The sequence below is a fragment of the Gekko japonicus genome, unplaced genomic scaffold (assembly GCF_001447785.1).
Source record: "Gekko japonicus isolate JY-2015 unplaced genomic scaffold, Gekko_japonicus_V1.1 scaffold469, whole genome shotgun sequence".
Classification (NCBI taxonomy): Eukaryota; Metazoa; Chordata; class Lepidosauria; order Squamata; family Gekkonidae; genus Gekko; species Gekko japonicus.
In genome coordinates, this window is record NW_015173138.1 from 1,034,464 (window position 1) to 1,050,405 (window position 15,942).

Below are 15,942 nucleotides of genomic sequence, written 5' to 3' on the forward strand. Positions count from 1 at the left end.
CCAAAAAGGACGCCGCCTGCCGGCCGGGCTCCACTTGAACACACACCAAACATCTGGCATGCTTAGAATTGCCGCTCTCACTGTGCGCTCTTTCGTGATGTCTGGGCTCGGACGCGGCCCGTTTTCTATCACTGCGGCTGTGACGATCATGGGGAGATCCCCCGGTGTCCATAGCGATTCCTCGTGAGTAGGAGGAGGATTTTTACTCACGGCCACTTAAAGGCTCCAGAGTCTGATCTGTTTACTAGGCCTGTGGGCCTCTACGAAAGCTGAGGTAAAGTGAAGAGAAACAGTTTCTTTTTTCCTTTTCCTTTTTTTTTTTTTAGAGTGAGAGTGAGAAGAAAAAACAATTAGGAAAGTTAATAAAGCAGAAAAGATTTGCTAGTATAGTCTAAAAGGTGAGTGTTAGGCGAGCCCTAACACTAAGCTGCTCTCCCTACTGAGGCAGGAAAGAAACTGAGCCAGGGGTGACTCCCACCATAGGAAACAGGAAGAAGTTGAACTTAGTCCTGCCTCCCTGAAGATGGATGGGAATCACCCATACAAGATGTCCTCCACCTCAGAGGGAGAACTGTTTGTTTAACTTGGTTGCAACAATGGATTACGTTGGACAACAGAAAATTGTTGGCGTTAGAAGGTCGTGACTGTAGGTTTGGCTGGCACGTGTATTTATGGTATAGAAAAATGAAAATGGATAGTTTTTTTTAGGCATCATTATATAAGGAGGACATTATTTGATACTTGGACTAAATACAGAAGGTATTTTTCAGACGAAAGACCACTATGGATAGTGCCGGCAGAGGTACTTAAACCTTATTCGATGCATAGAGGAGAAGACTGGTTGCAATATAGAGACATTTTGAAACCTGTGGGGAAGACGTTTGAAATGAAAGTGGCAGAAGAGATAGACTTTAATTGTGATTGGTTGCAATACAGACAGATTTATGACTTGTTTAAAACAGACAAAAAAGCTTTCGGGTTTAGGAAAAAATATAATGAAATTGAAAATGTATGGTTTGAGGGAGGGAAAAGTTGATATCTAAGATGTATAAGATATTGTTACAGTGGTATACAGAAGATGAAGTAGTTAAAGAACAGATGATAAAGTGGGCAATTAATATGAACAAAGAGATAGACATGGCAACTTGGGAATTTTTGTGGAAAAATGCAATGAAAATATCAACATGTACTAACTTGAAAGAAAATTGTTTTAAAATGATGTATAGATGGTATATAACACCAAAAAGATTGCAAATATGAATAGTAATATGTCAAATAAGTGTTGGAAATGTAAAAAAATAGAGGGCTCCTTTTACCACATGTGGTGGACTTGTGATAAGGCAAAAAGTTACTGGGCTGAGATACATAGAGAAATGGAAAAAATTGTGAAATGTAAGTTCAAGAAGGAACCTGAAATATTATTGTTGGGACTTAAAATGGAAGAAGTCAACATGGCGAAAAGGACATTGATGTGGTATATGATCACAACTGCCAGAATGACGTATGCTCAATGTTGGAAACAGGACAGAGTCCCCGAAATTGGGGAATGGATAAAGAAATTACTTTTTATGGTTGAAATGGACAAAATGACAAGAAAACTTAAAAATTTGGAGGCGGAAGAATTTTCTGAAGATTGGAAAGATTTTAAAGAATATTTAGAGAAATACTGAGATGTAAAGAACAATTTGCTTTGCTTTGATAATTACTAAAATTGAAGGATAATAGAAAAAGGATAAATGTATAAGAATATTAGTTGAAATATAAGTTACCTATAGATTGTGAATAATGGGGAAGGGAGGTATGAGGAAAACTTAAGTTATGGGCTGGAGGTTAGAACACTGTGGGAAGCCAGAAGGGGGTGGGGAATGGAAGAAAAGGATGTATGACAACTAAGAATTTGATATATGTTTGTTTTATTATGTCCTAATAAATTGTTTTTGAGGAAAAAAAGAAAAGATAAAACAAAGTGAAGGCTGAAGAACTCTGAGTGGTGCCTTAAAGCATTTGTTATAAATGATGTTCTTGGTGTATTCTTTAAACAGTTAAAAAAATGGTTAAAAAGATAAACAATTAGCTTCATTGATTATGTTCAATGTATTACTAGCATTTAAGATTAACATTTATATAAGCTGATGTACTGATCTCCTATTCTAGGGGTTTTAGTTATTAGTGGTTTTCTTTACTTTCTCCCTAGATGTAGATGTTCCCTTCCCATTTTTTCGTTGTAGTTTGTAGTCTATAGAAATTTTAAAAAAAAGAAAAAGAAAAGTGACATGCGCAAAGCAGCACTAAATAGAAGAAAAATAATAAAATTCATTGGAATTTCCCGAACAGGGTTCTAGAACATAGTGTGGAACTCTGCAGCTCTCCAAGGCATATACCATTGTTCTCCCTCTACCTATTTCTACAAAAGCCAAACTATAGAGGTACACTCATCCTGCACCGTATTAGAAAGCATATACACATACATACCTCTTCCCTATACACAGGTAATGGCCGATAAGTGTACCCTATTAGAGGGTCCTTCAATTTAGCTGAGGTCCATGGTTTTCAGCATATTTCACCTAATGGTTAATACAGCCCTGAGACTGCCACCACTTTTAAAACTAAGTTTTCAAAGAAGAGAAACACCCCAACAGAAGGAAGATGAAACACACAGATAGACCAATACTCCCTGGCAGCACTTCAAAAGTCACAACGCAAAGTTTGGCAGAAATTGCTGTAGTGTTCCTGAAGTTCTTTTGAAGGAATTTCTCAGCTGGTTCAGATATCGATGACACAAGGCTAAGTATGGGCCTTGGTGGTCTGTTCACCCAACATGCCGCATGGGAAGCCACACACTGTCCATACATGCACATCAGCATACACAAGATCTGCCTAATTTCTACAATCCTCCTGTAACCAGAGAGAGGTCTGTTGAAATACAGCAAATTGCATTTAGATTCATATGTGCTCCTGACTCTCCTTTACAAATGTAGTGGCAGGGTCATGTAGCCCAAGTTATCAGCCCACATGGCACTGCATTTGTGTGTACCTGAGCCATATAGGTTGTCAGGTCCCCCTGGCTACGGGCTGCGGATGAGGGAGGGTTGCCATATCCAAGCTGGGAAATTCCTGGAGATTTGAGGATGGAGCCTGGGGAGGACAGGGACCACAGTGAGGCAGAATGCCCTAGAGTCCACCCTCCAAAGCATCCATTTTCTCCAGGGGAACTGATCTGTAATTCCAGGGGATCCCCAGGTCCTGGAGGCTGCCATCCCTAGAGCCACACAATACCATGAAGTATTACACAGAGTCTCTGGGTTTCCTGCTTGCTAGGTGGACAGGTGGTTTGCAGTTGAACACGGCAAAGTATTCCCAGTGTAGGGAACACAGATTGCTGCCTTGACAACACCCAAGTTCAAATGGTCACAAGAGGATTTTCAAAAAAAAAAAACAAGGCAGAGGGGATTGTCAACAGGCCCAAATCCATCTCCTTTGCTGCATTTCACTCTGGATCCATGACGGGGAACGGGGGAATCAGAGTGGCAAAAAAGGATAATCCCAGCTTCAGCCATAGGCATTTGTAACCATTTTTAATATACAGCATCTGGATTGTTATTTCTGGTGCAGCTCAAAACTGCACACAGCTATTTTGTTTTCAACCCTCTGCAAGTCACAGATCACCTCCGGCTATGAACCTCTACACTCTGCTGACAACCCCCGTCCCATTACCTGCGATTGTTATTGATGGACCATTATCTATGGACTTGATCTTTCACAGGTACTTCTTGTGTCTTCTGTACGAAGAACACAATATGAATAGCAACCACATCCCTCGACATCAGACAGGCAGAAGGACACAGTAAGCTACTTGACAGGTTTATAATTGCAGGGAAGGGACGTATTTACTCACCAGAAAGGATATAGTCCAAGTCTTGTGATAATGAAAATAATCGCAAACATGAGGAAAAGGACATCGCACAGTCTTTGACACTTGCAGTAGTTCATCAATTTGGCTGCCTATAACAAGGAAAGAACAGATGTTATCTCCTTCACAGAAATGAGCCAAGCCGTGGTTCCTGGCACAAAACAGACCAGCAAAATTAATCCTGCTCCTCGTATGAATGGGCACGTAGAGATGACGTGTAGAGATGAAATTTTATCCTATCCAACATCACCTCCTCAACTTTTCCAACTACCCATATGTGTTGTGTGTCAGTGTTCTTTTCCAACATGTTATGAGTAATCCTAGCACTCTTGTTTAACTGTTTACATTGCCACAAGCTATATGTTGTTTTATTCCTCCGAAAAAGGGAACAATAAAGGTTTTTCAACTACCCATACTGAATATTCCATTTTATTTGTTTGGGATTTATATGTAATGTTCCCTTCCATTTGAAAACATACAAGGTGACTTATAATGAAACCAAAAACAATAATTAAAAACATCAATCTACATGAGTTGATGGGGAAAAGCCAATGGACAGTGCCTCGCAGTAGTACTCTCCCTTCTTCTGCGGAGTGGCTCTGGGCCAATGGAAGGGGCCTGGTTCCCTCTCCCTTTCCTTCTGGAAAGCTCCAGAATGGGTGCCTGTTGACTCAGTCCAAGTTAGTAGGGAACCAGGTGAAAGGCCAAGCTGACTGACAGAAAACACCCTGCTCACTCACTTCTTCTGCTGAGCTGCAGAATCTTAGGCCAAAATCAATTCAGATCTTAGGGTTGGATCCAGCTGCAGAACAGAACTTTCCTGCCTCTCCCCTCCCATTGCAGCCCACTGATCTCATGTTCCTGTGAAGTAGGGTACCATGACAAATGACACAAAGGAGGTCTGCTGCACGAAAGGTAGAAATCAGTTTTCTTTTGGCCATCAAGTCACAGCGGACTTATGGTGACCCCACGAGGTTTTCTAGGCGAGAGACAGTCAGAGGAGGGTTTGTGTCAGGATTGCCCTGTTCATCCTGGGTGGCGAGACCTCTCCCCAGGTCTCAGATTCAGGGAGAGGAGGGGGTTTATACCACCCACAGCCTCCTTCCTCTGCTATCTCGTCATGGAGACAGCAGAGGCTCATCATCCCTTTCCTGGAAGCCTCCCTTTTATCCCTCCCTGCCACCCACTCACTTCCCTCCCTGGTCCTTCCCATTGGCTCGTTGTCCTGCCTGTTGGGGCCAGGCTTAAGCCCCTGGTTGGTTGGCCAGACCGAAGCTGGTTGGCTCTGCCCTACTCAATCCAGCCCTCGGAATGGGTCGAGCCCACCCAGTGAGCAGCACACTGTCTGCCTTTCCTGCCGGCCCCGCTGTATCTCGCTGTGAAAAGCCTCTGAAAGAGGGCCACCAAGGACTCAGCAGAGGTCCCCAGGCCCCCTGTCTTAGCGGCCCCCAGGCTTTCCAACCCGCTTCCAGGATTGGCAGGCTGCCCGGGACAGCCCGGTTGGGTCTCCTGCCGCCTGTTTCCATCTTTGGCTCCCATGGGCCGTTTGCTCCAGCCTCCTTCGTTGCTGTCTGGGGCGGAGGTAAGGGACCCCTGGGGAGCCTATGGCATAGTCACAGCCCCCCCAGCACAGCTGCCCGGGGTCCACCCGCAAAGGTCTGGAGTCGGGGCAGGAAGCTTCTTGCCAGGGTGGGTATCAGGTCTGGACCCAGCTGACAGTTTGCCATTGCCTGCCTCTGCATCACAACCCTGGTAATCCTTGGTGGTTTCCCTTCCAAATACTGACCAGGCATGACCCTGCTTAACTTCTAAGATGGGGCTAGCCTAGGCTAGTAGAAACTGTCTATTTAGTCTGGATCCAACCCCTCATTCCTCTGTTGCATTTCCACATTTTATAGTGCCATCCTAAGCAGAGTGATGGATTTTAGAAGGATATAAAGCCATGAGATGGATTGACTCAGTCAAGGAAGCCACAGCCCTCAGGTGGCAGGACTTGGGCAAGGCTGTTAATGATAGGATGTTTTGGAGGACATTCATTCATAAGGGTCATCGTAAGTTGGAAATGACTTAACAGCACTGAACGCACACACAAAGCCACTTAGGACTGTACTATCAATAATTCAAAATTTGCCTCTTCGATATTTTCTCTGTATCTCTCTCAAGCAGCCGAATCCTGAGTGTGTTTAGCCAAAAGTTCGATTCTTGAGCCTTTCAAAAATTAAGTCCCATTGAACTTTTGGGGTAAACACACCTAGGACCTTCCATCTTTGACTTGCTCCTTATCGTTCTGGCCCCCTTTGCCATTAAAAAAACAACAACTGGCTGCTGCATATGTGCCTGTGTGCGTGAGCTGTTCCTTCCTTAGCTGCACTTGAATTCCCCAGCAATCCATGCTGCAGAGAGAAACTTCCATCCCTCTGGCTTTCTGGTCCTTCTTTGCTTGATTTCTGGTTTTGGCTTCTGTCATTGCTCTTCTTTCCCTTTTTAGCTGGCTGTTGTCAACACTGCTTCTGTTTCCCGCTCTCCTTTAATGCCCTTCTGAGTGCTCATTCTACCATTTTCTCCTTGTTCACCCCACACCAATCACTTCAGACGCTTTCTCTCTCTGTAGAAAGCATTCAGTGCTGAACAATACTCCTTAATCAGAAGAGCTCTTCAGTTTTTCAGTGTCTGATATATACTGGTAAGACTGATATTTTTTCTCCCTGATGCAGATTTCTTCATTCGCTGTACTGTGCGGGCAGGGCGACTTGAAAGCAAACAGGGGATTCTATGAAGTTCCTTGGGAAAAGATGCAGCCCCCAAGATGCAAGAATATGCAGTTATGGCAAAACTGACAAACTACGTTAACCAAAGACCAAAAGACGGATTCAAAAACAACTGGCACATTTTCTACTACTGTTATAACTAATCTCTTTAGTTATATATCAGAAAGGTTTAATAGTAAATGATATTATAAGACAGTTTTAGTATGAAATGAAAATAGTATGTGTTGTTTATTTATAACAAACTTGTTTATCAAAACAAACTGTTGTGTGAAGTCTTATAAAAATTTCTCTGATGTTATCGATGTTATGCTATATCAATTAGATAAGAAAAAAATGAAAATATAGTATGAAAAATTGGTAGAATGAGTAGGTCATTATATAGAGTTCTTAATAGGTCATATATTTTGTAAGCTATATTCTTATGCTATTACACCATACACCATTTGTTAAGCTATTATACCATATACTTCTTTACATATACATATATATTTTGAAAAAGAAATGTCCTCAGTCTCTTTAAAATTGACTTCACACTAGGTTTTTTGGTAATTATATTTTCTATCTTTTCCCCCTATTCCTTCTTTTTTTCTGTATCCCTTATAATAAAAAAAAGAAAAAATGAAAAAGAAAAGAAAAAGATGCAGCCCTGAGAGCACATTGGCCTGTACCACTAAATGAATTACATGATCCAGGTTTGGAACATTTTGATACTTCTTCCAGATACTGGCTTGAATCTCACCATTCACTCAGCCAAGTTTGATGCCCTCCTCCTGCTGGAGGAAAAACCACCTCAATTGGAGGAAGGTTTCAAACTTCCAGTGGAGTAGTCTGATACAAGCCACTGATTTTCTTCTGCCTGTATCTGCAGTTACAAGTATGACCAGGGATCTTTTTGTAGAAAAAGCCCAGCAGGAACTCATTAGCATAATAGGCCACACCCAACACCAGAAATTCATTAGCATATTAGGCCACACCCCTGACAGCACAGCACATTAACATATTAGGCTACATCCCCATGTTACCAGAAGTGTGGTCATCCAGCCACACCCACCTTTTGCTTCTTATTCTGTTTACCTTGCTTGTTGTCAAAACCCAGGGCTTTTTTGTAGCAGGAACCCTTTGCATGTTAGGCCACACAGCCCTAATGTAGCCAATCCTAATGAGTTTCTGCTGTTGGGTGTGGCCTATTATGCTAATGAGTTCCTGCTGGGCGTGGCCAACTTGGGAGCCAGCCAGAACTCCATTCCTGTGCGTTCCTGCCCAAAAATAGCCCTGAGTAGGACATCCAGGCTTGCAAATAAGGGTCTGATTAGAAAACACATTTTAAAAAGATTGGATTTGGGGAAACCCCAACTTGACTCATATTGAGTGTGTGACCAGTCACTGGGCAGACACATAGAACTGGCAATGAGACAGACAGCCCTCCCCCTATGGTCTTTTCTGCTAGGGAAAGCAAGCAGGGTGGAAGGGAAGGAATGATGAAGTTCCTCTTGCTGCTGCCTGTGCTGGGAAGTTGATTCCCCACCCTCCCTCCCACACTATTTTTAAGGTGAGCGCTGTGTTTAAAGTATTGTCTAATCAAACCCCAAGTCAAGGAAACATGGAAGAAAGTTGCCATTTCCCCAGCACTGAACGTTCTGATGCTCCTCCTCTACGAGTGCTAATGAAATCACTTGCCTCAGATATTCAGAGACATATTAATTCACCACAATAGTGCCATTACTTAAATGTATGTTAGTCTCAAAGCACAACTAGCATCACACTTCCAAAACAACCTAAGGAATTGTCTCGTCTTGATTTTTTAAATTATATGTCAAGTCTAGGAAGTGAGAAGAACCAAGTCCAACCGATGACTTCAGAGAAAACTGTGCAAAATGAAAGTCGTATGCTACAAAATGGAATAAAGGCATTCTAGAGTTTTGCAAGCTTTTGTTGTGACTTGACAACAGCTATGAAGGTACAAGGAAATAAAAGTCGGTTAAAACCAGGGTTCCTATGAATTCTCACAGTTGTGATAATACCACCATCATTACTTATCAAGCAAATCAAATAAATCATTTTTTTGCTACCACACACTGCAATATCCGAATCGGATTTTAACTACATGCCAAGACTCACAGAAAAATGCTATGCATGTTTACTGAGAAGCAAGTCCCCCTGTTATTCATGAGACTTACTCCCGAGTAAACACACACAGGACTCCAGAATTGTCAAGCAGTGCCTTTGAGACAAACTTGAATGGAAAATCAGCTTTTGTGGAGAACAGTTGACTGTAGGATAGCGTCTTTGCTCTAGGAAGACCTTTTGGACAGCACGTAGAAGACAGAAGTCAGTGTGAATGATCAGCTTTTGCAAAAGGTATCTTACCTCCAGCACAACGTCAACTGAATCATGAAGACAGATCATCAAGCCCCCCACACGGATGAAGTTGAGTACGTACGAGAGGGTGAGCAAAATAATCGCTATGATGTGATGGGTGAACATGATAGCAAAGTCCTGGAGCAGAGAAAAGACAAAAATGACTTTTCCATGCAAAATCAACCAGCATTTTACAACATGTGGGGAGCAGTCCTAAGCAGGTTTTCTCCTCAGTCCCATGTTGTTCAGTGGCACTTCCTCCCACAAAAGGACTGCAACGTTAAAGTAGGAAAACAACAAAGATTCTACAAATTCTGTATCATTCCTTGAAATGGAGCATGCAGCAAACACCAGCTATTTGCTGAGATACTGTTTAAGACTTAATTCTAGGAAAACATTAAAAAGAATTTAAACAGTTAACTGGCATCAACTTAGTTCATATCAAGCAAGCGTATAAATATTGTTGCAACTAAGATAGCTCCCCCAGACTGCTCCATCCCATCACCCTTTTACAAAACAGCCAAAGAATTTTGATACCACAAATCCTTTATTTGCCTCAGATTTACCTGAAGGCAGCAAAAATGCCATCACAAAACAAAACGGAAGCAGGGAAGGGAAGTCTGGGAACATCTCTGCCAGCTGCATAACATCTGGGCTGAACTTGTGTTTCCCTTCCTGTGAGCAAGTATAAAAGCCGGGGTGTGGCCAGAAGCAGAAACCTTTTGGTGCAAACTGAAAGGCAAGAGCCAAAGGGGTCTTGGCCCTTAGCCCGGGGCCTTGACTAAGCCAACTGGCGGATCCAGGACCAGCCCAGAATGTAGTTTATTGTACTTTCCCTCCTGTTGTTCATTTAAACTACATTTCTGTAAGCTGCTTTGGGCCCCTGTTGGAGAGAAAAGAGGGCCAGATAACACCTGAAATGAATGAATAAATAAATGTCATAAAAATTATTTCTAGGGATCCCACCCCAGAGAATGAGTGGTATCAAAACTGCATGCAAAATACAGTAAAATCTAAAATAACACATTCATCCTCAAAGACAGATTTGGACATGCATACTATGTAACTTTTAGTGAGAGTTTTGTTCCAGAGTCAGGCCACAAATACACCTTTGTTAAGAGACATCAGATTGCCAGTTCTGTGTTTGTGGCCAGCATGCTAAGCAGCAGCAGGGGGGAAGGGAGGAGCGTTAACAGCGGAGGATAAGTGGTGGTTGTTGGGAAGGATGCGCAGACACTTCGCTGCCACGTACGAGCATCTCCCCAGTGCACATCATTATGCACATGATGTTGCGGTTCCCAAGTGATGAACCTGCATGCTTGAACAAGGTATTTGAAAGCTAGACAAATTCTGGGAACAACCATTTCGAGATGACGACACTGACGAACTGAAGCTAGCCTTCCCCCATTCAATGCTGTCCCAGGGAGATTATCATTAACTATCACCATCTTTGCTGACCAACTCATGTGCATTGCATAACCACACGCACAGCCACTTACAGGGATATGCAGATAATCTACATTTAATCTCCCATTTGCCTTCATTTGGTTAATGCCAAGGAACCGTAATCCCACCTTCACTTTAAAAAAGAAATACTATTTCCCATTTCAAGCAGTTCAATGAGCTCAGTATAGAGACAACCCCTCCCCACACACCTTATATTTAACACCATCCGTTTGAGGATGAAATCTACCCCTATTGGATCAACGAATATACTGGAAAAAGAGTCCCCTCCAAGGCATCCGCAATCATATTTTGTCTTTGATCCTTCTCCTGTTAGATGTTGCATTTTGTTTTTTGACTGCGAATGGCAATTAAGCCCACAGATAATCAGTCTGAATCAAGAGAGCAAATTTAGCAGGGGTAGGGAATACTTAAAAAAAACCTTTTCAGTTTCACATCCGTTAACGTCTAGAGTTTTTCATTCTTTGTTCCTTCAGCCTTCCCTTTCTTGAGCAATTCAGGAAATACCTATATTAATACAAAGTTTGGTGGTGGAAAGTGCTGCCAGGTTGCAGCCAACTTATGGTGACCCTATAGGGTTTCCAAGGCAAGAGATGTTCAGAAGTGGTTTGCCACTGCCTGCCTCTGTGTCGTGACCCTGGCATTCCTTGGTGGTCTCCCTTCCAAATACTGTCCAGAGCCGACCCTGCTTAGCTTCTGAAATCTGAAATATTCCAACTAACTCCAGCTAGAACTTCTCAGCTCTGCTTCTTTGTTTCAAACTGTTTCTCAGCCTCACCTTTCTGCCCTCTCTCCTTCAACTGAGGAGAGGCATTATCTTCTCTCAGTTATGATGGGCCTTTCATGCAAACACATACAGAGATTCTCTCCACCCATCGGGCGACTATTTCCTACCCCACGTTAAGCCAGGCATCCTGGACGATTAACCAAGACCAGGCCAATGAAGGAATGCTTGGCCAGGAGGCATGCCGCCGTTGTAATTCTGCATGAACTTCTGTACAACTGCAAACTCTTGCAAATTATATCTGCTGAACAGCATTAACAGTATCTTTCTGGCTCCAAATCCAGCTCAGTGTCTGAAACGTTCATGGTAGGGAAAATGCAATACCCCCCCCCCCCCCGGCAAAAAAAAAGGGTGGACAACTTCCCGGGATATCCAACAAAAAACAGTCACAAACTGAATCAAATAGGTTCTTGTACTATATGATAATTCATGTCCACATCTAATACAATCTAAGTGGATGGTATGGTTGGGAATATGGTGGCACGTGAGGAACTGTGGGGAAGGGAAATAAAACGAACAGCTGGGAATTCCTGTCCAATAGCACAGGACTGCTGAACTCTGGGAAGCAAACAGCTTTCTCCTCTGAGAGTCCTGATCTTCAGTAAATGCTCTAGAATAATTATACTAGCGACTGCTGGCCCCGCCCTGGATAGCCCAGCCTAGCCTGATCTTGTCAGATCTCAAAAGCTAAGCAGGGTTGACCCTTGTCAGTATTTGGATGGGAGATGACAAATGCTCCCTCTAAGCTGTGGAGTCTTGTGAGCAAGAATTCTACTTTGTGAGCTACTGGCATTAAAATTGTGAACGTGCAATTTGGCTACTGCATAAATTAGTTTGCTCTGGAGCCTTCCTTCCTGAACTAAGACAAAAATGTGTGAGCCGGAGGCTAAAGAACTGTGAGCTAGCTCACACTAACTCAGCTTAGAGAGCACTGGAGATCACCTAGGAATACCAGAGGCAGGCAATGGCAAAAGAAGAAGAAGAAGAAGAGAAGAGATTGGATTTATACGCCACCCTTCACTACCCAAAGGTGTCTCAGAGCGGCTTACAAACTCCTTTCCCTTCCCCTCCCCACAACAGACACCCTGCGAGGAAGGTGGGGCTGAGAGAGCTCTTGACGGAAATGGCTCTTTTTCAAGGACAGCTCTTATCAGAGCTACAGCTTGCCCAAGGCCATCCAGCCAGGTGCAAGTGGAGGAGTGGGGAATCAACCCCGGTTCTCCCAGATTAGAGTCCGCACACTTAACCACTACACCAAACAAAACCACCTCTGAGTCTCTCTTGCCTTGAAAACCCTATGGAGTCACCATAAGTCAGATGCAACTTCATACACGAAAAAAAGGTTACCTGAAGAAGAAGGTACCCATCTATTTTTATGTGAGGATTTGGAAAGGGGAAATATGTGCATGTCTTCAAGGTCATCATAAGGTCTCAGGGGCTTGCACAGAACAATCCTCCCCACCCCCTTCTCTACCTAACCCCCAACTGCCACCTGGAGAGCAATGGCACGTCAGGGTGTTGTTAATTTTGTTTTCTCCTGTGGCTTCTTTTTAGATTAAAAAAGTACTATTTTGTTGCAGACCGAAGGAGTCCCACCCCCAAGTACACAGAAACCTCTGTATTGTCTGTGGGTACTAGGGCTGCCATCCTCCAGGCAGGGCCTGGAGAACTCCCAAAATTACAACTGATCTCTAGATTACAGAGATCAGTTCCCCTGGAGCAGAATGGCTTCTTAGGATGGTAGACTCAATGGCTTTACACTCCTCTGAGGTCTCCCCCCTCTCCAAACCCCACCCTGCCCAGTCACCATCCCCAAATCTCCAGGAATCTCCCAACCTCGAGTTGGCAACCCTAGTGGGTACACCTGTTTCACTTCCCTACTTGAAGGTTACTACGAGCAGAGATAATCTAAGGGCCTGCATGGAACAGCCAACAGGATAAACCTTCAGGAGTCTATGGCTCCTCTGGGTAATTTCCCACATCCCCTTTCAGAGACTCTCAGCTGCCTGCACAATATTCTGTATTTTTCAGGCCTCATCAAGTAGCTTTTCTGAGGAGTAACAGCCCAAATATTTAAATACCCAGTATCTTGAGAGGCCTGTCTTAGCTACTTGCATGATCAGTACTGGCCATACCCTGTACTATACTGTTACCTATTTCGTGATGGTGTTTCAAACATTTCTTAGTGGGGTGGTGGTGAGCCTGGGCGTTCTGGAAGCAGCTGGCTTACCACCTTGCTGTGAAATTCAATGTGTGGAGCCATTTTAATACTGCCCCCTTGTGGACGAAAATACAGAAACGGAAAGAATGCCGTGTAGGACAAATTTAGCGTCCAGTGGCACACCTTTAAGACCAACAAAGTTTTATTCAAAGTATGAGTTTTCACGCGTGTGCACACTTTTGAAAATGCATTGGAATGGAAGGTAAGGTTGAAACTTATAGACAGGGGCTGAACAGCAAAGTAACATGTAACACCACAAAGATGTCTTAAGAGATGCAAGAGGAAACTAAACAGCAAGGTAAGGTTATAAGGTCAACAACTAAATAACAACCTAAGGTCATACGGTTATAAGGAACGCTGGTAATCTATGAGGTGGAGGGAATGCATGCAAATGCCAGAGGACGTTTGTTACAGAGATTCTCTATATGCTTGGGATTCCCCCCAACTTAAACATTTCTTCCGCTATGCATTAGCCCAGACCGAATCGCTTTCCTCCGAGGACAGCAGAATCACTCTGCTTTGATCTGCCTACGGTCCCCAGAGTCAGCTAGACCACTGCGCCAGAATGCTTTTTCAGGAAAAACACTGAGAAACCAGACTGCACAGGATAATTAGAAGCTACGGTTAAGTGCAGGCTATCATGACGCAGTCAAGACCTCTGTTTAGAGTGCATTAGTGTGCTGCGCATAATCTAACTTCACCCCTCCCTCCACTTCTCTAACTTCTAAAAAACATTTCAAAAAAAAAAACCAATAGGGAAGAGGACATTTCCCAAGATCTGTTACATACTGACCTCGAAATAGCACCACTTTCTAAAACGCCAGCTGCCATCTCACCCAGACCCAGGAAATCCATACATAAATTTGACTGATTGTAAAGCAAATGATATTCTGGGACAGACATAAGCTTCTTTGCCCTTTAAACCCCCCCCCCCTAATGATTTCTGTACTCTAGAAAGTGCAATCTAGGGGCAAAAGGTAGGTATAGTACAAAAAAAAAGAAAAAAGAAGCAAACCCAAGCACGCAGCACATCAACTCTGGGGCAACCACATGCCCTAATATTTAGAAAGCGGATCAGGTACACATCACACCATTGTGAACAGCTATAAAGTTTCTCTACTTGGTCGTGTGACGTTCGCTGATTGCTGAGCTGATAATATGCATTGGGCTGCAGCTATTGCTCATTAATCTTCGGTCAGGCAGAGATAATCTAATGGAATTTATACCCCCACCAATAACTGAAAGCGGATTCTGAGAATCAGCAGTCAGTCCCATTGGAAGCTGTTTTCATGTCAGGAATTTGCTATTCGGATAAACAGCCCGGTGAGCACATCTCTGTGGCCTCTCATTTTTATAGGGTGAATCACTCCCATTCATGGGTGACAACCATGCTGCATACCATTCGATACCTCCTCTCCCTCAGCTGGAACATAATCCAGACTTGTAGACAAAACTTTCTCAACTGATCCCAATAAGGCGGGATTTTCAAAGCCGACTGACAGCTTCTTGAGACCCAGGGAGGAGGCTGAGCCCTCCTGTCTCCAGCGTGTTATTCCAGATTAAGGAAGACAGACTGTGTTGTTAGAAGGAAGCCTGTGGGAGTCTTACCAGTGCGGAGGGGGCTTTCTGACGACAGTGTGATGTCACCACGTAGGGGGCAACACTCTTGCATTCATCTCAAGCCCTATGGCTTAACCACAGAGTTTTGGGAGAATGCAACAGCATTGCCCCTGCACGGCGACATCACTTCTCGGTCATGCTGGAAGTGATGTTGCTGCATCACTGGCGTCGGGGACTTCCCATCTTCCTCCTGCCAGCCCACTGAGCAGTGACAGGTGAAGAGGATTGTTGGTGGGAGGTGGCCTGCCAGTCCAGGAGGCTGATTGTGAAAAGGTGAAGGAGTGGCGCTAAGCTTTGATAATACAAAGATATAGTTATTACAGGAGGGTTGTATTTTGCTGTTTACCAGTCCAGGAGACCTGGCAGCTCTAGCTGTCAGACTGAATAGGCTTTTACGTACAGGCTCTGGGAAGGAATGTGGACTGTAAGAGATTTGAACTGTGCAGGGAGAGTGGGGGATGGGCTTGGGTGGGGGTCCGAGTAAAGAAATTGCTCAGTTCAAATGTAACATAAAATTAATTATGGCTCATTTGTGAAACCATGATTTGGATCAGGAACTATTATTCAGTTCTTCGCTTCCCTTCACAAACACTGGCTTCACTGACTAGCTGACTGGGGAAAGGCAAACTGAGGTTTTGATTTTGAGCTCTTCTGGCCAGACATCTCTGCAGCTGGGGAGTGTGTTAGTGCAGCACCAGTAAACAAGCCAGGATGCCCACATTTTATGTCTTCCTCCTTTCCCCCCTCCTGCTACCGAAGTGGCAAAAAGCAAGGTATCAGGAAGTTGGGCCTTCCACTCAGAGGTCATTTCAGGGGG

The 15,942-nt window shown here is 43.7% G+C and overlaps 1 protein-coding gene across 1 annotated transcript in view; it reads right to left on the reverse strand.

Annotated features, from left to right (window-relative positions):
• Nucleotides 1-15,942, reverse strand: part of CERS6 (ceramide synthase 6) — a 47,819-nt gene that overhangs the window by 22,190 nt on the left and 9,687 nt on the right. The window contains exons 4-5 of the mRNA XM_015422247.1: nt 9,046-9,174; nt 3,896-4,002 (exon numbers count right to left, since the gene is read on the reverse strand). Coding sequence (XP_015277733.1) covers nt 3,896-4,002; nt 9,046-9,174 — 236 coding nt within the window. The remainder of the gene's footprint in view (nt 1-3,895; nt 4,003-9,045; nt 9,175-15,942) is intronic.